Consider the following 22,811-nt stretch of genomic DNA (forward strand, 5'->3'; position numbering starts at 1 on the left):
CCCTCTCTCTCCATCTCATTTTCTCCTTCTCCGGTCACTCTCCCTCTCATCGCAGGCGAGGATGTCTAGAAGGGACATTGCTTAAAGGTTTAAGATAAAAACAAGGGAATCATCAAGTCTTAAAAGCAGAAAATCACTCCACTTGGCACAATTATTGTTTGACATCAGTTCTACAAAACATGAATGCTGATTTAGCCAGTGTACAGCACGACCCTTGAGTCGGTTTTCAACCTTGAGAGGGAGTGTAGAAGAAGAGTTGGAGACTCATCGACTCAATCTAAGATTAAAGGAGAGTGTAAGAAGTACAAAAAACTAGGATTAAACAAAACGAAGTTTCCAGTAATTAAGGAAAATTGTCAATTCCAGGACCTACTTTTCCATTCCCCGTCTCTGAAGTGTGGATAAGTTCCAAGTTATAGTAGAAAACTAGGAAAAACCATCAGCACTGTTGGAGCTTTCTCAATCAATCTGACACCCTGAGGTGCCTCAGACGACCGTCGTGAGAAATTTTAATCCAAATTCATCATCTGGCATCACAGTTTCTAATAAAGAACAAGACTCTCGTACTTGGTAAAAAAGATGATGATCTATAAGTTGTTAAAAATGCACAAAATGTCGAAACATCTGAATGCACAAGCCTGGAGCAAAAACAAGAGGCAAATGCCAGAATATCCGCTTCAATTTTTTGTTGGCAACGTACAGCACTGAAAACGCTACTGAGAAAGCGCATCAGAGACTCTAATTTGTTGCCTTACAAGCATTCACCCTTTATGCTAAAGTGAGACATTCCAACAAGAACCGTAATAATGTAAACCAAAACAAAATGGTACAAAGAGAACTAAGTGATAAAATCAACAACCCAATTGAATTTTCGAAACCAGATTTTTCACGACCTTATTGACTGATGGCAACCAGCGTTTGGAATGGGTTTGCCGAACAAGAATGATGAATAAGAGACAACTAAAAGAAGGCAAGGTCATCAAACCCAGGTTGAAAAAATCAGCTCATCAACTGGAAAATTATACATAATCAAGAGCTCCAATCAAAGTAACATCAAGTTATGTGCCACCCCAACAAGTGAAACCGTAAATTCACAACTGTTAACTCCTAAAACTAAATAGCATAACGAAGCATATTTCAGAACAAAAACCATCCATACGTTAGCAAATCCAGTACTTGGTTTCCCTGCCATTCCCATTTTCCTTCTGTAAATTGCCCTCCAAAAAGATTCATGTTTCAAAGTGGACTCAAGAAAATAAAATAAGCATGCCGTCGAATGCATCACATATTCATGATAATGAATAATCCATTCCTTGGTTTGAAACAAAGAACCTGCCCTTTACTAAGTAAAGCCATTTTTACAGTTAAGATTGTAAATACACGAAATTTGCAACTTCAATGGTATTGTACCACCAATAAGAATATAAAACCACAATTAAAATCTCCCGTCTTACTCCAATGATAACCATAGGTACCGTAGAGTTTGGAACCCTGAACCAACTGCCTCCAATGATAACCATAGGTAACGTAGAGTTTGGAACCCTGAACCAACTGCCGGTGATAAGCCGGATCAGTACTGCTGGAACTTGTAACATGAATACTTCCAGTTTTGGGTGCCTCAAATGACTGTCATGGCAAGGAACACCACCCAGTGTGGTTGGTTCCTTACTCTCCCTCTTAAGGGAGAGGTCTTTAGTTCGAGTCCTCATGGAGGGGGTGCTCGACTCATGTTGTAACTACTAACAAGTACCAACTAACCCCTAACATCCTACCGTATGGCAGAAAAAAGAAAAAAAGAGATTATAAAGCTACAAATACTATTTCAGTTGTCAATTAATGAACTAAATATTGAAGCATCCGATTGCATTTGCCCGGTGGAAAAACAATAGGCCAACAACATAATCTCCGCTCCATTTTATTATCGGCAACGTATAGCGCTGAAGGTGCTACCGAAAAAGCGCCCCAGAGACTCTAATTTGTTGCCTTTAAGTGAGAATTTTCCAACCGTACCAACGGAGTAAACACCTACCCCCAAACAACTAATATTGCAAAACAAGTCAGACAACTGTTTACAAACAATCAGATAATAAAAAACTGTTAATGAAAAAAAACAAAAGGACTCGTCATTTTCACCCCTTGAAAATAATTGGGTGGGCTATGTTTCGAGAACATAAAATATGGGGTCTATTGAAAAAAATAATGTTAGAAAGCCATCTTGCAAAGAGGTTTCTAATAAGTTTCCAAACAGGCTTATCATAACACAAATCTGCAAAAACAAGCGACCAAAGCAACAAACACAACCTCAAAACACCACTCCGGACACGGTGTCCAGAGCCCTTCGATGCATGTGTACTCCAGATGCTATTTGAATCCGGAGTTCTATTTTAAAGTTGTGTTTAAAGACTTTTTGAAAACAAAATTGAGGTCCTTTTAGATCACTTTGTTTGCAAGGAAATCCCTCAAAAAATGGGACTCGGGATGCTGTAGTCCACCCCGCACTACAACATCTGTTGCGGCCGATCTAGCCGTCCATTTCAGCACGGACAGCTCGGATTTAGTCTGAACAATGGACGGACGGTCCCATTGTTCGGACCCAAGTGAAAGAAGGCTCAGAGAGTAATTAAAAAAATGCAATCATCAATACTTCATAGATGGAACAATATATATTTCCTCGTCACTGCCTCAATAACTACTTTTCACAAACGAGCCAAAAAGAAAAAAGAAGAGCAAATTAAACACTCTGTTATTAGATACATGATCGTATTGAGATGAACTTTAGGATCTAGACCTTGAATTTTGTAACCATTAAGAGGAAGATTGGACTCATCTGACCTCGCAAACACTGCACTTGAGAAGACGGTGGCGTTGAGAAGAGAAGGGATGAGCAAATAAGGGGCAGTAGATGGGAATATATATATAGGATGGGGAGATGAAACGGGGAAGGAAGCCCTAATTTTTTTCAGGCCTAATGATTTGACAAAAGTGCCCTCACCGCGACATTGCCAAAATTGTATGGGTACCGACGAGGAGTGCACCGGATTGGCGCGTGGGGCCTATCTCGAGATTCCACACAAATTATTCAAAGTTCGTTAATTTGAAAAAACATAATTTCAAGCGACCCCTACAAACAATTACTAGCTCATTTGGATGAAGGTAACTTGTTGATCCAATCGTCAATTTTTTTTCTTCAAAATTCATTCGTAATTCTAAATTCTAAATTTTGAATGAAAACATGGGACATTCTATAAAGCACTTACGCTTTTTTTATTGAGCTGACTTTTTCTTAGGCCATTCGAAAATCTAGATTAAATTTAAGAACAATTCAAATTATTTATGTGATTTTTCAAAGTGGACCCCACATGCCTGTGCACATCGGTGCATTCTCCATGGGTACCATAGTTCTGTTCCCCTCAACGGCTTGCGTGGATTTTTCTTTACTTTATCGTTTTTCTTTACTACGATGCCTTTCCCTAGTCAGCAATTGCTTAAGTGAGTTGGTATGTGAAATTACCCTCTTGCCCTCCTTCAAATCAAATAGTTGCAAAACAGATTTAATGGGCTTAATTTGTGCATCTGAATTATAATTGTGTGCATTAGGGCAATATGTGCGTTTCTTTGTACTTTGTAGTACCTAATAAATTGCAATGATAAGAATCCTCATGAACACATGCTAATTTGTACCAACTTTTATGGTGACAAAAAGTAAACGGAAATGATACTCACACAACCGTTGTGTGTATTGTGTAATCAATTCTGACCGTTCAGATGTGTTTAGACGCTCTAGATTTTAAAAAAACTCTTCTAATGAAAAGTTTAACTCTTCCAAGCAAAAGTTTAACTCTTCCAAGCAAAAGTTTGAACGAATCTTGACCATTTATTACAATAATGGACGGATGAAAATTGGTTGTACTTGATGTTTTGCACAACCGTTGTGCATGTGGCATCTTTGGAAAGTAAATTGCAACGAATAGTTTAGATGGGAGTTTGTACGGCCACAGAACATTTAGATAGACCTGACCGTCATTTTGGAGGACGTGGCATGTGCACGAATCAATAATAGTACGAGCACGAATGTGTTATTTCTATTTTATGTATAAGTGGGATTGACTCATTAAATTCAAATTCCATAATTATGGAATTATTTGATCCACACCGTCTGAATTAACTTCAAGAGTTTTGAACTATTGACATTCTCATCAAAGCTGCAGAATGTTACTTGAATCAATCACTAGTTACATGGGGTGGAATACCAAGTGGTTCTTGCATGAGAATTACCACATCAAATCATACCCAAGTAAGCGGCACAAATAATGGTCTTCACTGCATTCCTGATTTTGAATTTGACGTATACATGTTTTTTTTGCTGTGCCAATGTTGTATACATTAGCGGAAGAATTAGTTAATCCACAAGAAGTCCAAAAGTTGTTCAAAAGCCTCTGACGAGGTCCAAACCCTGGCTTCCCTTGTGGGAGGACCAGGAGATTACCATTGGGCTACAAGCCTTAGGGTACCTGTAGAATTTACTTGCGCATCGTCGACTTCTTGTAGTTTGCCCGACCTAATGCAAAAGCACGTACTAAACGCAGATGATTGATCAATCCATTGCAGTTCTGTGTTTTTTGATAGTCGATGTAAAAGCAAACAGAGACCTTGTTTCATGCAGTATATGAAGTCTTTGTTTCTTTACTTTCCTTTTCCCTACATAAACCTCGGATCCAAACATAGCTTAAAGAAACTGGCAACAGCAGTTCATAGAACACAACAAATCAGGTTTAATTTGGCTACAAAAGAATGGGTTATGATACACACACAACCAGAACAACTTGTGTATGCAAGTTTGTTACAAATAGAAGGCAAGCATGGCATTGCAAGCAACACCTTTCTTCTCTTCCTTCCTTTCGTTCCCGTCTTTCTCTCTTTCTTCTCAGTCATCTCCTTTTGTGTGGTATTGACTTTACAACTTCTTGTGTCTATGGTGTGATATCTGAATGAAACCATGTGTAGCTCTAGATCTGCTTTGCACCAACAAATTAGCCCTCCAAGGCCCTGAAGGATATACAAGTGGAAGTTGTCTTTCACAAGTTTAACATCATAGGAAAATGACCAAGGTTAGCAAAATTTCAAGAAAAGGGTAAAAATAACTCTCAGACAACTGCAAATTACATTTTCCTCTTTTGACTTGAGTACAATTTTCTTTTTTTTGGTAATTCGAAAATTGAGTATGAAATTATGAATACATATATGTTAACCTATAAAAGACGCTCCAACAAATTTGGAATTGTCCCGACTGTAGGTTATAGAACCGTAGTCGTGAAAAGAAGTTGCGGTTACAGTTCAAAATTGTTTTTGAAGCATGTGAAAATAATGTAATAATATAAGTGCATTGAAAATTTGAAATAGGTGAAATCTGTATTGAAGTCTTAGCTTTTCAACATTTTCTGTCCCTCGCCTTTCAAAAAAACATTTTCTGTCCCCTAAACCACTGCCCAAAGAGCAGTCATTAGCAAGACCAATCTTAAATTCGAAATCTCGTAAAGTTCCTTAGAGAAGAAAATTCTTTAAGGCTAGAAAAGTTAGCGATGTTGTAGTTCTGATGAGACAACTAGATAGAGAGAGAGTTGTTTTTTAAGAACCGTCGGAGCTCTGTAGTAGAGAAAACCCATCTAATGGCGGAAAACTCAAGACTATAACGCTTAATCGAACTCAAAAACTGTTAGCAGCACGTTGACTTCCTCTAAACTTACCATAGTTGTGTGGTAACAGTTTTGCAAGATAGAATTAGAAACAAAAACTTTTGCAGGATGGTAGGGGTAGACCGATAGAAGATGAGATGATCGAGAACAAATTAAGGGGGTTTGGACATGTCTATCGTAGATCAGTAGATGCGGTACCTTAAAGGACTGATATGGTCATGGTAGAGGATAGCATTAAGGGGAGACGTAGACTAAAATTGACTGATATGGTTACGGCAGAGGGTAGCATTAAGGGGAGACGTAAACAAGAACTCAACATTCTTGTTTCTAATTCTATCTTGCAAAACAGTAACCACACATCCACGTCAACATTCTTTTTTAAAGACCCACCATAGTAAAATTCACTAATCCAGAGACATCATTGTGTCCTCTACGAGGTGAATGCAGCATGTGGTTATACATCTAACCAGTAACCATACCAAGCCCTGTCATGGTGGAAGCCTTATGCACTGGGCTGACTTTTTCTACAACTATCTACAATCACCAGTTAAACACAAATAACCAAGATACTAAAGTATTTCCACGTGTCTCCTTGAGTGGCAGGAGATTCTCTATTATATAGCATGAAATAAGAACGGGAGTAGCAAATTTTGCCGATGCTGCTTAATGGTAATATTGAACATACCAAGTTTAGCAATACAGAATGCCAAGCCCTAGCCTCCAATGTGTATCATAGGTCTGTTTGGTGTCTTCGCAATGTCAAACATTCCAGCATGAGAAGCTTTCTTCCTCTTGACCTGAAGCAAGCAACAAAATTAGAAATTATACATAAAATCAAATACGTGATTTGTGAGGTAAAATTTCAAAACAATAAACATGGAAACTCCAGGTTGGAATTTGGATGACAATTTATGATCATGTGATGCCGGTGAATTCCAAGATAATTTTACTGCCCTTCTACATAATTTTGAAACTCCCAACTAAGTCATGGAATTATTCTCATAACCAACTTTGACCAAATAAGTGTTGATATTCAAGTGACTTTTGGTATCTTCTACTTGAGAGTTGAAAGGTCCTCTTGGAATTTGTCGTTTTCTTTTATGTTTCAGGAATTTTCTAGTCCTTTTTTTGTGTTTAAAGGCCAGTTATGTACTGATATGAATTAGCTTGATAATTGAAGTGAAATTTCAGCCTTTGGCTAGTTCCTATTACGACTCTTATCCCGTGGGTGAATTCCATAGGGTGGCGAGTGTGATACTTCTAAGTTCTCACTTGTATTACCTTCTCAAATCCATATTTCCGACATCATCATGGATCGGATTTACTTTGTGACTAATTATTTACATGTATGCTATGATGCACCGACATGGACACGGACACCGAAACCGACACCGGGACACGGGAATTCTAAAAAAATGGGGACACGGACACGGCGGGGGACACGCCACGTGTATATTTATTTATTTATTTATATATATAAATAAATAAATAATTATAGTTTAACACCCAGAAATTTTAGAAAAAATATAATTTGGCCCCCAAAATTTTAAAAAAAATTGCAGTTTGGCCCCTGCCGTGTCCCCATCGGTGTCCCCGCCGTGTCCCCCTCAAAATTTAATATTAAAATATGTATGTATCTCCGAGGTGTCCCGCCGTGTCCTGACAAATGTCTAGAGGTGTCGGTGCTTCATAGCACGTATGTGTTGAGGCTATCATGAGAGAGCTGCAAATGCATACCGCTGCACCAATTATCTCCTTGAGTTCATTATCGTCAACACCACGACGAAGGGGATCCCTCAAGCTAACCTGTAAGGATAAATTATAGTATCAATAGCCATCCCAATCAGAGTCCCAAAACTGAATTAGGTAGAGAACAAAGCATTGTCAAAATCTCATTTAACAAAAACTGAAGTAGCACAAGTCCGCGAAACTATGATGGAAAATGGCAGCACCCGATAAAAGGCTATAAAAAACGTGGGTTGGATGGTTCTAAGGCCCAAGCCTTAATTTGGCATATGCTGGATGATGTGGGCCCTACCTGGGATATTAATTAGGCATTGGCTGGAACATTAAAGGCTGTGACTTTTCATGAGCCTTGTGTCTTTTCATTTAGGGAAGTTTGACCACATATTTAATGCATTCAACCCTTATGTATGCATTCATCCTATCCAGCCATCTAGGGAATATGAATAGTTATTTGCATCCAGCCATCTAGGAAATAGGAGTAGTTATTTGCATTCAAGTATTATGGAGTCTATATAAGTCATGTAATCTCAAGAGCTTGAATTATGATTGATTGAATGAAAATTTAGCTTTAAGCTTTATGATTGTGTGATGCAATCTCATTCTTTGGTGTGATGCTAAAGAGGCCTTAGGTGTGATGCCTTTGGTAACCTAGGTGTGAGGCCTAGATCTATCCTTCTCTTACTCTTCCCTCCTTAAAAATGCTGTTCACGTCTACTATTCACAGTCCTAAAAACAGCCCCTTTCCCTCGTCTTCGGTCATACTTAGCCCTATTCCAATCTGTCCTGCATCAATTTTGGTATCAGAGCGAGCGTAGCATCATGTCTACACGATCCGGAAGGCCGTTTAGAGGAAGATTAACTGATTTCCAGCGTGATGAGATTCTGTTAAACTTGTGGAGCAATTGGATAATAATAATCTGCGCATCAGCACTTTGGAAGGCCAAAGAACTCAACCTAATGATGAACAAGGAGGCGAACAAGGCGAAAACTCCGGGAATAACAATCCTAATGAAAATGGTGAGAACCAAGGTGAGCGCACAGAAGAACAGCGTGCAGATTCCCTTCGAAGTCAGCAATTTAGGGCTGGCCAAGGTCAAGGAATGCAACAAAATTCCATGTCTGAATGGACCCATGATTTGTTACAGAGGAACCAACATGAGACCTATGATACAGCCGGAGATATCACTAAGAAGATTAAAATGGAGGTTCCAGATTTTGAAGGTAAGGTCAATCCTACTTTGTTTCATGATTGGCTTGCTTCTATTGAGGAGTACTTTGACTGGTATGATATGGCTGACGATCGGCGAGTGAGATTTGCTAAGATGAAGCTTGTGGGATTAGCAAAAATCTGGTGGATGGGTGTTGAAGGTGATATTCGAAGGTTGGGGCAACCACCGATTGGTACTTGGCAAGAGATGAAAGCTAAGTTGAGGGAAAAGTACATGCCATCAAATTACCATGAGAAGTTGTGTGAACAACTCATCGAGTTAAAGCAAAACAACATGTCAGTGGCTGAATATATGCAGAAATTTGATGAGCTGAAGATGAGGAGTCAAGTGACAGAAGATTCAAGTCAAACTCTTGCCCGATTCAAGGCTGGTTTGAGGCCAGACATAAGGAGGGAGCTGCTTCGCCAACCCTTGTACAGTCTCGAACATGCCTTCCAGGTTGCTTTGGATATGGAGGAGTATTTGAAATACCCAATTCCTAAAAAGTTTGGGTCTCAAGTTGGGGAAACTGCAGCTAAAGGGTACAAAGATGCAAGTCGTTTCCAGCCTAGTGTTTCTAAGCAAACTTCAGCCAATACGGCTGATCCAAAAGGCAAGAATCACGCAGCCAACAAAGGGGGAGGAAAGGACAACAGATGCTTTAAATGTGGTGAAACTGGTCATATGGCCTATCAATGCCCGAAGAGGAACTTACACATGGGAATGGAACAAGAAGCTGAATTTGACCAACAACATAATGATGACAATGATGATTCTTTTGACGTTGGGATTCTAAATACAGATGACTTAGAAGAAGAGGAGGTGGACAATTCGTTGATCTCTGTTGTTAGACGTATCCTTACAGCACCTAAAGTTGAAAAGGAGGACTGGAGGCGTACTTCTATCTTTCAGATGCTGGTCCGCTGTGGAAACCAAGCCCGAAAGCTTATTATTGACGGTGGGAGTTGTATGAATGTTGTATCTGCTGCCACAGTGGAGCGTCTTAAACTTCCTGTTCAACCACATCCTCATCCGTATAAGGTAGCTTGGATCGACAACACTTCCATTCCGGTAACTCAGCGCTGCCTAGTTTCTTTCTCTTATGGTTCTTATAGTGATTCCATTTGGTGTGACGTCATTCCCATGAATGTCACACATATTCTTCTTGGGAGACCATGGCTTTATGATAGAGATGTGCAGCATTGTGGGAAAGAGAACACGTATGCTTTCTCATTCAAAAACAAGGAGATCGTTTTGAAGCCAATGAATACAGCTGAAATGGAAAAATACAAGGAAAAGAAGCCAAAGGGTGTTGCAGAAAATAAGCCTAAATCTCTCCACATTCTCACCAAGAAGTGTTTTCAAATAGAGAGTATGGAACTGGGAGTTATATATGCCATGGTGGTAAAAGAAGTATCAGAATCAGCTGCTGCAACAGCCTCTGAATTTCCATCAGAAGTGGCTGAGTTGCTGTCCCATTTTTCTGATGTTGCACCTAAAGAACTCCCAAATGAATTACCTCCCATGCGCAATATCCAGCATGCAATAGATCTCATTCCAGGATCGCAATTGCCTAATCTTCCGGCCTATCGCATGAATCCAAGTGAACACGCAGAGCTTAAAAAACAGGTAGATGAGCTTCTGTCCAAGGGGTTTATTCGTGAGAGTTTAAGCCCTTGTGCTGTTCCAGCTTTGCTCACGCCAAAGAAAGATGGCAGTTGGCGCATGTGCATAGATAGCCGTGCTATAAACAAGATTACAATCAAGTACCGGTTCCCTATCCCAAGGCTTGATGATATGTTGGACATGCTGGCTGGTTCTCGTATATTCTCAAAGATTGATTTGAAAAGTGGCTACCATCAACTACGCATAAGGCCAGGAGATGAATGGAAGACAGCTTTCAAGACCAAGGATGGCCTCTATGAGTGGCTAGTCATGCCATTTGGTCTTACAAATGCCCCAAGTACATTCATGCGCTTTATGACGCAGGTATTACAGCCTTTCATTGGTCACTTCCTGGTTGTTTATTTTGATGATATTCTAATATATAGCAAGACCAAGGAGGAACATATCTTTCATCTTCAACAAGTTTTGAGGCTTCTCCGTCAAGAGAAACTCTACATGAACTTAAAGAAGTGTTCTTTCATGAGTCCAAGGATTGTATTTTTGGGTTTCATTGTGTCCTCTAAAGGTGTGGAGGTCGACCCAGGTAAAGTGAAAGCTGTTCTAGAATGGCCAATTCCCAAAACCTTGCATGATGTACGCAGTTTTCACGGGTTGGCGACTTTTTATCGTCGATTTATTAGGAATTTCAGCATGGTAATGGCACCTATCACTAACTGTATGAAAGGAGGACAGTTTGTTTGGACCAAGGCAGCAACAAAAGCTTTCGAAGACATAAAGAAAATGATGTCTGAGGCTCCTGTTCTACGTCTTCCTGACTTCTCAAAGGTATTTGAAGTGGTGTGCGATGCATCACACGTTGGGATTGGAGGTGTTCTTAGTCAAGAAGGGCACCCGGTTGCTTATTTTAGTGAAAAACTCAATGAAGCCAAGCAGAAGTATTCCACCTATGACAAAGAATTTTATGCAGTGATTCAAGCACTTCGCCATTGGCGACACTATCTTCTTTTTAAGGAGTTTGTGTTATTTTCCGACCATGAAGCACTCAAGTACATCAACTCTCAAAAGAAGCTGAATCATCGACATGGCAAATGGGTTTCATTTCTGCAGGAATATTCTTTTGTTATCAAACATAAGGCTGGTTCAGAGAATAAGGTTGCTGATGCCCTTAGCCGTGTGGTGTATGTTCTCTCTTCCATGGCTATACAAGTGGTGGGTTTTGATTTGCTTAAGAGAGACTATCCTTCTTGTAAGGATTTCAGCTCTATACATGCTCAGCTGCTGGCTGGACAGCAGGGAGGATATGGTGATTTTTCTTTGCATGATGGTTTCCTCTTCAAGGGAACCCGACTTTGCTTACCCAACACATCCCTCCGTGAAGAAATGATTTGGGAATTGCATTCCGGAGGGGCAGCAGGTCATTTTGGAAGAGAGAAGACAATTGCAATGGCCGAAGATCACTTTTATTGGCCAAAGCTGAAGCGAGATGTGGGCAGGGTTGTTTCGCAATGCCGTACTTGCCAACTTTCAAAGGGAAGAAAGAAGAATACGGGTTTATACACTCCGCTACCTGTGCCCCATGAGCCTTGGCAGGATTTAAGTATGGATTTTGTCCTTGGATTACCAAAAACCCTTCGGGAACATGACTCTATCTTTGTGGTTGTGGATCGCTTCTCCAAAATGGCACACTTCATTCCTTGTTCAAAGACATCGGATGCTGTCCACATTGCTAAGCTCTTCTTTCAAGAAGTTGTTAGACTTCATGGATTGCCAAAGACCATGGTCTCTGACCGTGATTCAAAGTTTGTGAGTTACTTCTGGCGAACGCTATGGAAGTTGCTGAATACAAAGCTGAAATTTTCTTCGGCTTTTCATCCACAAACTGATGGTCAAACGGAGGTTGTTAACCGCAGTTTGGGTAATCTACTTCGCTGCCTTGTGGGTGATCATGTTGGCAGCTGGGATCAGGTGCTTCCCATGGCTGAATTTGCATACAACAGCTCCGTTAATAGATCTACAGGACGCAGCCCTTTCGAAATTGTCACAGGTTTGCTTCCTAGGAAACCAATAGATTTGGTTCCTCTACCTATTCAGGCTCGCCCAAGTGCTGAAGCTGAAGCTTTTAGTCAACACATCCGTGATATCCACGATGATGTGCGGCGAAAGATTGCCATCAGCAATGAGAGCTACAAACAACATGCTGATTTGAGGCGGAGGTTTGCTGAATTTAATGAAGGTGACATGGTTATGGTTCGAGTCAAACCAGAACGGTATCCTAAAGGGGTTTATAAGAAACTTCATTCAAAGAGTGCTGGTCCATTTAAAGTTCTCAAGAAAATCAGCTCTAACGCCTACGTGCTTGAATTACCTGATGATATGGGCATAAGTAACGTGTTCAATATTGAGGATTTGACTCGATATTCTGGGCATGTTGAGGATAGTAACCGGGCTGACCCTGTGGCATCTCTCCCGGCATCCAAATGTTTCAAGGATGAAATTGAAGATGTGGTGGATCATCAAATTATTTCGACTCGACATGGAGGTTATCAAAAGTATCTCATTAAGTGGAAGGGGCGTTCACTTTCAGATTGTACTTGGATTACTGAAGAGGAATTTCACCGCCTCAATCCGGACCTTCATGAACAGTTCCATGCTTTTAATTCGTCGGGGTCGAGTTCTCTCAAGCCGGGGAGAGTTGATGGAAAATGGCAGCACCCGATAAAAGGCTATAAAAAACGTGGATTGGATGGTTCTAAGGCCCAAGCCTTAATTTGGCATATGCTGGATGATGTGGGCCCTACCTGGGATATTAATTAGGCATTGGCTGGAACATTAAAGGCTGTGACTTTTCATGAGCCTTGTGTCTTTTCATGTAGGGAAGTTTGACCACATATTTAATGCATTCAACCCTTATGTATGCATTCATCCTATCCAGCCATCTAGGGAATATGAATAGTTATTTGCATCCAGCCATCTAGGAAATAGGAGTAGTTATTTGCATTCAAGTATTATGGAGTCTATATAAGTCATGTAATCTCAAGAGCTTGAATTATGATTGATTGAATGAAAATTTAGCTTTAAGCTTTATGATTGTGTGATGCAATCTCATTCTTTGGTGTGATGCTAAAGAGGCCTTAGGTGTGATGCCTTTGGTAACCTAGGTGTGAGGCCTAGATCTATCCTTCTCTTACTCTTCCCTCCTTAAAAATACTGTTCACGTCTACTATTCACAGTCCTAAAAACAGCCCCTTTCCCTCGTCTTCGGTCATACTTAGCCCCATTCCAATCTGTCCTGCATCAAACTAATAAGCAGAACCTACTAACATGTCTGCAATATAGCCTCAGCTCAACTCTTCCTTTAAAAAGTACCAGGTTAAAAGTGAGAAAACTGGAAAATGTCAATCCTTAATCATTCTAGATTCTACCAAGTGTAATTTAGGGGTGATCATTGAGTATCTCATATTCTCATGGCTTGAACAGATGACTTCCGATTCTTTTGGTACGACGTACCAATGATACTTTCTGTGTTGTCAAGTACTGATGTAGTCTATTAACTAAAAAACTTCACTGCAACGATATCTTCTTTTAGGTACTTTATTCTTTTATCCCTATGCCAAAGTAGGAGTCATCTAACTGAAATTTGTCGAAAAAGCTCTTGCTATGAGCAGATTATAAATCATGATTGGCTAAGCCTAGGCATCATACCAAAACAAGGTATCCACAAATGATCAACATGAGAGAGAGTTTGTAATTCATAAACCTAAGCATTGGAGTTTTCAATCTGTAGATAAAATGGATAACTGATATAACATAGCATACGTCTTTACAAGTGCATAGCTATGAAACTAAGAAAACCCAAACAAAACTGCCAGCCAGTTAGGTAAGCTTTTTAGGGAACAAAAGGGCAACTGTACAGCAAACAATAAGTTCACTAGATTTAAGTTTCAGAAGGTGAAACAAATGATTCAGCCAAAAGAAGTACAACTAGAATGAGGTGAAAGCTAGTTGGAATATTGAATTAGCAATCCGCAATGATTACCCAAGAAAAACAGACAAGGCGCAAGTTCAAGGCATATAAAACAGAAGAAGAATCATGATCAAGTATGACATCAGAGATATGCTGACCCAGTATTTAGGAAAAAAGAACTCTGACTGAGGACTAACTTGCACAAAGTTATGTTGGCTATCCTTGCAACAAGGCGCTACAAATTAAGTTGAGTTACATAGTTCTTCATCTAGGTCATAGTTCAAGTAGTTTAGAGCTGATAAAATTGCATACCACATGCATCCTGCTATCATGAATAGTACGGTTAGTTTATTAAAGAAGGGAAGCAGTGAGTGTGCTGCTCCATCCAGAACCTAAAGAAGTATTGGTCAGCTAAATTATTATTCTTTTTATAAGCATCACTCGGTTGAATGATAAAACTAAGGTACCTGTTGTAGATGACATGTACAAAAATAAGTTTTCCTCAATTAAGATCCATAACTATTCATGAATCATGATACAACCACCATTTTATACGCAAGCATAACTGCAAATTGGCAAGCAGCTAATTCACCTCTGAGGGACCAAAGAGGCAAACTTTAAAGTTCCCATCAGCTAAAAGTCGCAACCTATTGCAACCAGCACAAAAATGCTCCGTCATAGATGTAATAAAAGAAACTGTGCCTTGATGCCCCTCTATTCTGAAATTCTTGGCTGTATCTGTGGGATGATCCCGTATTCTATTCAACCCTGTAAACCGTTTAACCTGTTCGGTAATGATGAAAGATTTAGAGTATGTTCAAAAGGACCTTCACAAATCTAACCATGGGATACTGTTGAATTTCTACCTTACCACTCTGTCGAACATCTCTGCATACGGTACAAGCTTCTTGACATTCCAAACATTTCCATCAAAGGGCATAAACTCAATAAACCGAATGTTGATTGGTTTCTCACGAGTCAGCTCCACAAAATCACAGATCTCATCATCGTTGAATCCACGCATTACAACACAATTCACCTGAAATACAGCAATATGGAAAAATGTGATCAATTTGTGACAAATAAACCATTGTTCAACATAGTAAAACCATTGTTTAACATCACCATTTTAATTAACAACATAGCATTTTGGTATATGATAACATTCAATCGACGCAATAATAAGTGGAAAGAGATAGACTAAGAAAAAACTTGGAGATAACATACTTTAACAGGATTGTATCCAAGGTCTATGGCAGCGTTGATCGACTCCATCACCCGTTCATGCCCTTTTCGCCTCGTCATAAATTCAAATTTTGCCGGAATCAATGTGTCTAAGCTAATATTCAACGCGCTAAGCCCACATTCTTTCAACTTTGGAAGTTTCCTTGCTAGAGTAATTCCATTGGTAGTCATGGCCAAGGTCTTCAGCCCTTTCAAGTTAGACAGTTGTAAACATATTTCTTCGATATCTTTCCTAATCGTCGGCTCCCCACCAGTCAAACGAATTTTATTCACCCCAGAGCCAACAAAGAGATTTGCAAGATGGATAATCTCTTTCTGCGAGAGAAGCTGAGGGCTAGGAGTGAGTTCCGCACCCTCAGCTGGCATACAGTACTGGCAACGTAAATTGCAACGCTCGGTCAAGGATATTCTCAAGTAAGTGTGTAGCCTTCCAAAGGAATCAACTAGCATATCAGAAACAGAATTCTCTGCAGGAGCATCTTCCAATAACTTCTCACATGAAGTTGCAAACATCTTTGTCAACGATCCGCTCAGATGACCATTATATAAACCTTGACAGTTACTACTTCTGCATTGGAAGTATGATCTTATTCGACAATTAACCTGGTTATGAGCATGAATCACTGTTAGGCATGCACATCTAGACACAGAAACACACACACACACACAAAAGATACACATAGTTGTAATACCAAATTAGGCTAAGTTTCCCTTGTTGTCTAACGGACTAAACGGCTAAAACCCACAGAAATACAAATTTGTCATTCTCTCACATACATCAACTAAAAGTCCAAATAACGGAAACAACTTGTCTAAAGCCCATAAGCAATAGACAAACTTCTTTAGGGAAACCCACCCTTTAGCCATAAAAACATATCCATATCATCCTACGTGCATACACGCACATCTGTGTAGATAATTTGATTGATTTTTCATAGCCTGCATTCATGCACATCTGAAAATCAACCCTTTTTTAGGTAAAAGATGTATGATTCTATGATTGACTTTTCATGGCCTGCATTCATGCACATCTGAAAATCAACCCTTTTTTCGGTAAAAGATGATTCTATGAAGAAGGCAGAAATCCAACACCCACAAAAAAAATACGAAGATATCACAAAACAGGAATCGATTCTGTCGCTAGAACAACTGTCAACCAGCTACAAATACATACTCCGTATTTCTCTTGCTCATATTCATACAGATAACATGAGAAGGAATTTCCGTTTGACCCAAAAAAAAAAGAAGAAAAAGATAACATGAGAAGAAACATACCGGCGAGGTCTCAAGAAGTCTGGAAAAATAGCGCGACATGGTGGCAGCGAGCCTTTTGATTTGTGGGTTTTGAGGAATTTCGAACGGGAACGGTAGTATTGAGGAGAATAGTGGGGCGGGCTATGCGGGTTTTGAGGAATTTCGAACGGGAACGGTAGTATTGAGGAGAATAGTGGGGCGGGCTATGCGACAATTTTTTGCTTTCTTGGTTGACGGAGAGGTGAACATGGGAATCTATCTAATCCACCGAAGGACGGCCCGCTTCTCTGTATTGGGGCATCCATGCTCCCAATTGTTTCCGACCGTTCGATTAAATTATAACCATCACAGCCATCCAAGGAAAGATAGCTCGACTCGTCGAATTTCGTTTTAGGACTGTAGACCCAACATTTTCTCTCTGCGTATAGTCCTTAATAAATTTTGTTCAATTATTTTTTCATTTTTTTATCTACTATTTTCACTCATTACCCAAAAAAAACTTTCTCAAGTCTTAAACTGAACATGGCCAATTTTTTTTTTGAATCCCTCTTCTTTGGTTGGTTGGTCTTTGACCGAATTAGAAAGAGAATAGTCGAGGCACACTCAAATTGACCTAGATACCATGACTGTAGAAATAAAAAAGGAAACCCAAGTGTTCTTCGAAGGTTATAAAACACAAGTGCGGAGTAAAGCTTTCCTCATTTTGATTAAGTTACAATACACACGTCTTTTTGAATGCATGATAAATATCCCATAACATTTATCAAAAAAGGGTTGCTAGAGGTGGCTAGAGTGGTGGTGGTGGAATGGTGGAGATGGTGACTGTAATATCTTTTATTAAATAAAAATGTTGTGATATTATTTTTAAAAATTATTTTCTTTGTTAATAATCTATTTTATTTAATTAGATCGATTAAATTGAATCAGGTGTATTCGTATTCGGAAAAAAAAAAATTTTGATCAAAGAGATTTTATTTTCGTAAATCGAGACCACGGTTAGTTTCAAAATATTTTATTTAGAATACTGTATTAATTTCGTAATTTTTCGAAATCGAAATCCGGACTACCAAACACTGCGACGGCTGCCCCTTCGTCTCCCCTTCCAGCTAATCTCCCTCGGCCCTCCCGTGACTAAAAGGCCAACCTTGGCAGTGATTGAAAGGCCAACCTTGGCCCTTAAGAAAGATAGCCGCAGCCTGTTTCGGCAAATCGCGGTCCGGTTCGACGCGTATATATATACACCACCCTCCTGTTATCTCTCTCGGCACCTCCGCCTCCTCCTCCGACGAATCTCCACCATCTCCTATCCAGGGACGGAATCAGGATTTTACCCTAGCAGTGGCGAAATGTATATTAAAAAATAATAAAAAATCATTACAATATTAATAGTCATCGACTCCAGAAAAAATTAAAATAACATAATAAAAACTATAACAAATGATGTTTTTCATTTGCACATGGAGTATGAAAAAAGATTAATTTTAATTTTGGGTATCGATAAGGTCACTCCAACAACAACAACAGCAGAACCAAGTAATCCCCAATTATTGGGGTATGAGCGGAGGAGGATTGGAGACAAACCTAACTTTTGGCAATATGTACAAAGTGGCTAATCTCAGAATATCACTTAAACAGTAGTCCCCCTATATTTGTTTTGTTGCGGAACCATGCCTTCAAATCAAAGTCAAATGACATCAGAGAGAACAGGCCTAGAGACGTTTCCTTTATTAATATTCTAGAGTATCGGTGTGCACAAAAATAATGCTACTTATCAAATTTATAATGTCACTCCTCATATTCCTATATGGATTTTCCAAACTGATAACTAAACTCCCTTTTGGTGGCATTATAAATTTAGGGAGTAACATTATAATGAAATTCCCTTAATTTTTTAAGTTAAGTTATTTTAGGATTAAAATTAATGTGGAGTTTTTTATTTTTAATTATACATCATCATTTATATTATTTTATTTTGGCCCATTGAATTGAGTTTTAGAATTTTTTTTGGGTCTTGTTTCTTGAAAAAAAAAAAAGATTTATGACTAGTATATAATAGAAAATAAGGAAAAAAAATCTAACAGTGGCAAGACTATATAAGTTGGGGATAAATTTTTTTTTTTAACATATAATAATTGCGTTTTCTAAAAATTTTGTGGCCGCCACCCCGGTCCCATCCTTGCTCCTACCACCACCTTACCCGTGCACCACCACCTCTCTCGGCAGCCACCTCCTCTCCCCACCCCCGAGAACACCACCACCAGCCGCAGCCTTCTTCCACTGACCCGCCACCGTAGGCCACCACCTCGCCACTAAAATCACCATTTTTCCATAGCCACCACCTCACCGTATCACCACCTTCAGCCGTACACCGCCACCCCGAGACCACCCACTACCGAACCCATCACCTCCGGCCCGTACCCGCCACCACCAGACTGCCGTACCCCACACGAGCAATGAGAGAAAGAATTTTGGCCGTGAGTGTATGTGTGAGCCGTGAGTTTCGTGGGCGCGCCGCCGCAGACCCCGACAGACTACCACTGGACGCCGCCTTGAGTTTTCAGAACCACCACGGCAATTTACGGACACTGTACGACACTTACCCGGACTTAGAGCATTTGAGATAGTTTTCCGGAAACCCGAAACCTTAATTTGCATTTTAATGGAAATAGAACCAAAACTTAATTTTGGATGAAGATGATGACTTGTTCTTAAATTATTAATTACTGTTTAGTCCTATTTTTATTAATATTTAGCCCGGTCTGTGGTAGAAAGTCGGTGGTAAGACCTGAAAATGATATTGTTCATAAATTAATTGATTACTACGAGAAATTGATGGATTAATGTTATGATATGGTTTGGTGTTATTGAATTTCAAAATTAGGGAATAAGGAAATTTGTTAAAAGAAAAATATACATGGTTAATCATCTATTTTATTTAGAAAACCCCAAAGAAGGGAAATTGATGATAAAAAAAAATATATGCATATAAATTACAAGTAGTATAAGCTAAGTATAACTTAAAAGTTATTTTTATATAGCAATCAAAAATTTATGTATGATATTATATGAAAACTAGACCTAATGTTATATGATTCCAATTTTCCTACTGAAAGTTTGTACTTGACAATAATTAAAAATAATAGGCATTAAGGAAGAAATTCCTACTTTTAAGTACATAAACTTAAGTGGTATTGTTTTAACCACTATTGAAAACTAAACTAAAACTAATATAAAATGGTAACCAAACACAATCATGATTTTTGAAACTAATAGCGAAATATATAATTTCTGGTTATTATATATTAATAAAAACAAGTGATCAACGTATTAAGTATTATTTTGTAAATATTTAAATAAGAATAAGATTTATGAGTATTATTTGAAACTTAGAAAAAAATGAAATTTTCATAAAATATTAATATTTTATAGTAACAATAAGTTTATTTTTCTACTAATGATTTTACTTTATTGTTGTCACAACTTGATAATTAATATTATAATTGCCTTATTTTTTTCTTTTATAATCAAACTTGTAAAACTTGCTATTTGTTTCCATACAAGATTAAGGGTAACGGCTTATTCATAGAATGTTATGTAATTTACTGTTCAATATTATTATGTTGTTATTTCAATATCTCGCATCTTATTGATTATTGTTCGATTCATGAATTTACGTGATAGATCAGACTTAGCAACATGGGTTGGTATATGCTAGAAATCACCTAGACGTTATTAGGTAAATGATAAATTTGAAAGTTTCAGGAATAGAGGTTGCCTGCAGGCGGATGTCGAGTGGTGATATGATTTGAGACAGGTGCTAACCGAGGCCTGGTCTTTCAGATGGGTGCTAACAGGGGCCAGTCTCCAAACTGGCGGGAGGTCCAGTGATGATTTGAAACTGGCGAGAGTCCAGTGATGATTATGAAATGACGTAGGTGAACCCTAGTTATGTCATGGCATGATAAGCTACCCTTTTGTTTGTAATGAGAAGATGCACGCTCAATAAATAACTTTGGTGTAATCGCGACAACGAAAGAGAGTGACCTCATGAGACAGGACATGACTAGTGGTTGGGGAGAAAAAGATCTTGTGGAGAAGATCTTAGATTTCACTTAAGTTAATGGATAGTAAGAAGGAGATGATATGTTACGTTTCTGCAACTTTTCTTAAAATTCATAAAACGCTACGTGTGTCTGTGTATTGTTATTGTTATATAGTTTTGTGTTATTTTCGTTAAAACTGCATATTGTGGTATTGAGTTTTATGATTTCTACTTGGTAAATTATCACTTAGGATACGTTTGTATCATGACAAATCGTTTGCTTCGGCGATCAATTTGTCAGAGGGTGCAAGTTTCTAAAGTAAAACAGTTGATACAGGTGGGACCCCTGGAATGGAGTCTGGGCCAACGTTGCTTGGAATTCGTGTCAAAATTAGAGTCACTCTGGAGTTGCTTTTGTTAAATAAATGTACATAGATTTTTGTATTATTTTGAAATTGTAATTTTTGTATAAGAATAAATAGGGGCCTAGAAGTTTGTAAAATTTAGCATATTTTAAGAGTAATGCGCCCAAAATTCATTACGAAAATTGAGGCGTTACAGTGATGGCAATGATAGCGGCGACAATGTGGAGGGTAGTGGTGGCGGGAGAAGGGGTTGAATGCAAGCACGCGTGAATTCGATCAGAATTAAGTAGCTCAAACATAATTAAATTTTATAGACTTTTTAGTTAAAATTTAAGAGAGACTTAATATTTTCAGCATGGTAAAATGTAGGGTTTTTTTTTTTTTTTTTTTGGTACAACAGAAAATGAGGGGGAAAAAACTAACTAAAAAAGTCATGCCTCTCATATCCGCCTCCAGAAAATGGGATTATGACATCCAGAGGATAATGTGCGGTATCATTCGGTCCTCTAAAAACTAGAGACATTGTTTTGAATAATCTTAAATGGATTGTTGGTGATGGTCAAGACATTTCTTTCTGGCATGATTGGTGGTGTGGCACCAGGCCGCTAGCTGAAATGCATCCTGGTGACCATGTGGAGGCATCCCAAGTGGCTGACTTTATTTCGGAGACCAAAGAATGGGAGTTGCATTCTCTTAATCTTCCTATCTCTATCAATGCCCCCCAGGTACATCATGAACACTCCCAAATGGGCAACTATGAAGGATACCCCCTGTTGGGCCTTACCTAGTAATGGTAATTTTACTATCAAATCTGCCCACAGTTTTGTTTCGAATGAGATTCCCCTCCAATTTATAAGTGGAAATGGATTTGGGCCCTTAAAATTCCTGCAAAGTTGAGAAGTTTTATGTGGATTTGTATGCATGGAAAGATTCTCACTAAAGAGCTTTTCTAGTTTGGGATTTTGAATTTTGGATTTGGACACGGTCAAGGGCGGACCCAGCATGTAAGGGGAGTCACCTAATCTCACTAAAGAGGCCATTCGGTTAAATAAGCCACTTTACTTATTTCATCTAACGGAAATCTAATTTTTTTGAATAAAGACAAAAATAAGTCAATAAATCAATTTTTTCGTTTTTATTTTAAAAAAATTAAATTTCAATCATAATTTTTTACTTTTTAAATTGCTCTTCCAAAATACCTCTAGAGCAAGTGTAGTTTAGGAGAATATTTATAATTTTGCTCCAAAACATAATACTCTTGCCCAAAGATCTCACTAAATTTACAAATCTTGCCCTCATTGATTGTGACCTTGCGCATCTCCACTCAGAGAACTGTGGACCTTGTACAACTCTACACTATGTCCTCTCTCTCTCTCTCTCTCTCTCTCTCTCTCTCTCCCCTACAAATGCAGAAGAAAAAGTATTTAGATACAGAGGAAGCTACGGTTAGACCACCAGTGTAAAAACTGCTTCGGCGTGAATGAGGCTCCAATTTAAATTGACAATTTTAAGCCTAAATTAGTGCGGCAAAATTGATTAATTTCTCACTTTTTCTTGTTTGTACTTTTTAGGAATTCTAGATTGAAAGTTTGAAGTACCTTTATTGGATTTTGCGTCCAATCCAAATTGCTAAAATTATACTAGTAATTTTTTTTGGCCAATTTCTAA

At 38.7% G+C, this 22,811-nt stretch overlaps 1 protein-coding gene, 1 long non-coding RNA gene and 1 other non-coding gene across 3 annotated transcripts; 1 reads left to right on the forward strand and 2 right to left on the reverse strand.

The window, feature by feature from the left end:
- Window positions 1–434: 434 nt before the first annotated feature.
- On the reverse strand, window positions 435–534 carry LOC131321428 (small nucleolar RNA Z161/Z228). Its single transcript, XR_009198474.1, has one exon. It is a non-coding gene; the product is annotated as a small nucleolar RNA Z161/Z228 (small nucleolar RNA).
- A 748-nt stretch (window positions 535–1,282) lies between these two features.
- Window positions 1,283–2,886, forward strand: LOC131320387 (uncharacterized). The gene is made up of 2 exons (XR_009198210.1): window positions 1,283–1,471; window positions 1,523–2,886. It is a non-coding gene; the product is annotated as an uncharacterized LOC131320387 (long non-coding RNA).
- A 2,021-nt stretch (window positions 2,887–4,907) lies between these two features.
- LOC131320388 (GTP 3',8-cyclase, mitochondrial) lies at window positions 4,908–17,047 on the reverse strand. The gene is made up of 8 exons (XM_058351089.1): window positions 16,931–17,047; window positions 16,758–16,867; window positions 15,465–16,085; window positions 15,109–15,276; window positions 14,830–15,021; window positions 7,431–7,499; window positions 6,379–6,490; window positions 4,908–5,046 (listed from the first exon to the last, which is right to left on the reverse strand). Exons 1-7 carry the CDS (start codon window positions 16,983–16,985, stop codon window positions 6,407–6,409), a joined length of 1,299 nt encoding a protein of 432 aa, XP_058207072.1. The 5' UTR covers window positions 16,986–17,047; the 3' UTR covers window positions 4,908–5,046; window positions 6,379–6,406.
- Between the last annotated feature and the right edge of the window lie 5,764 nt (window positions 17,048–22,811).

The sequence above is a fragment of the Rhododendron vialii genome, chromosome 3a (assembly GCF_030253575.1).
Source record: "Rhododendron vialii isolate Sample 1 chromosome 3a, ASM3025357v1".
Classification (NCBI taxonomy): domain Eukaryota; kingdom Viridiplantae; phylum Streptophyta; class Magnoliopsida; order Ericales; family Ericaceae; genus Rhododendron; species Rhododendron vialii.

What these genes read in the sequence shown, in the direction of transcription:
- LOC131320388 (XM_058351089.1), bottom strand. Translation starts at nt 16,985, where the DNA reads ATGTTCACCTCTCCGTCAACCAAGAAAGCAAAAAATTGTCGCATAGCC. An exon ending in TTGGATACAATCCTGTTAAA is followed by an intron (nt 15,277 to 15,464) that starts GTATGTTATCTC and finishes GCTGTATTTCAG; the next exon opens with GTGAATTGTGTTGTAATGCG. An exon ending in AGGAGATAATTGGTGCAGCG is followed by an intron (nt 6,491 to 7,430) that starts GTATGCATTTGC and finishes TGCTTGCTTCAG; the next exon opens with GTCAAGAGGAAGAAAGCTTC.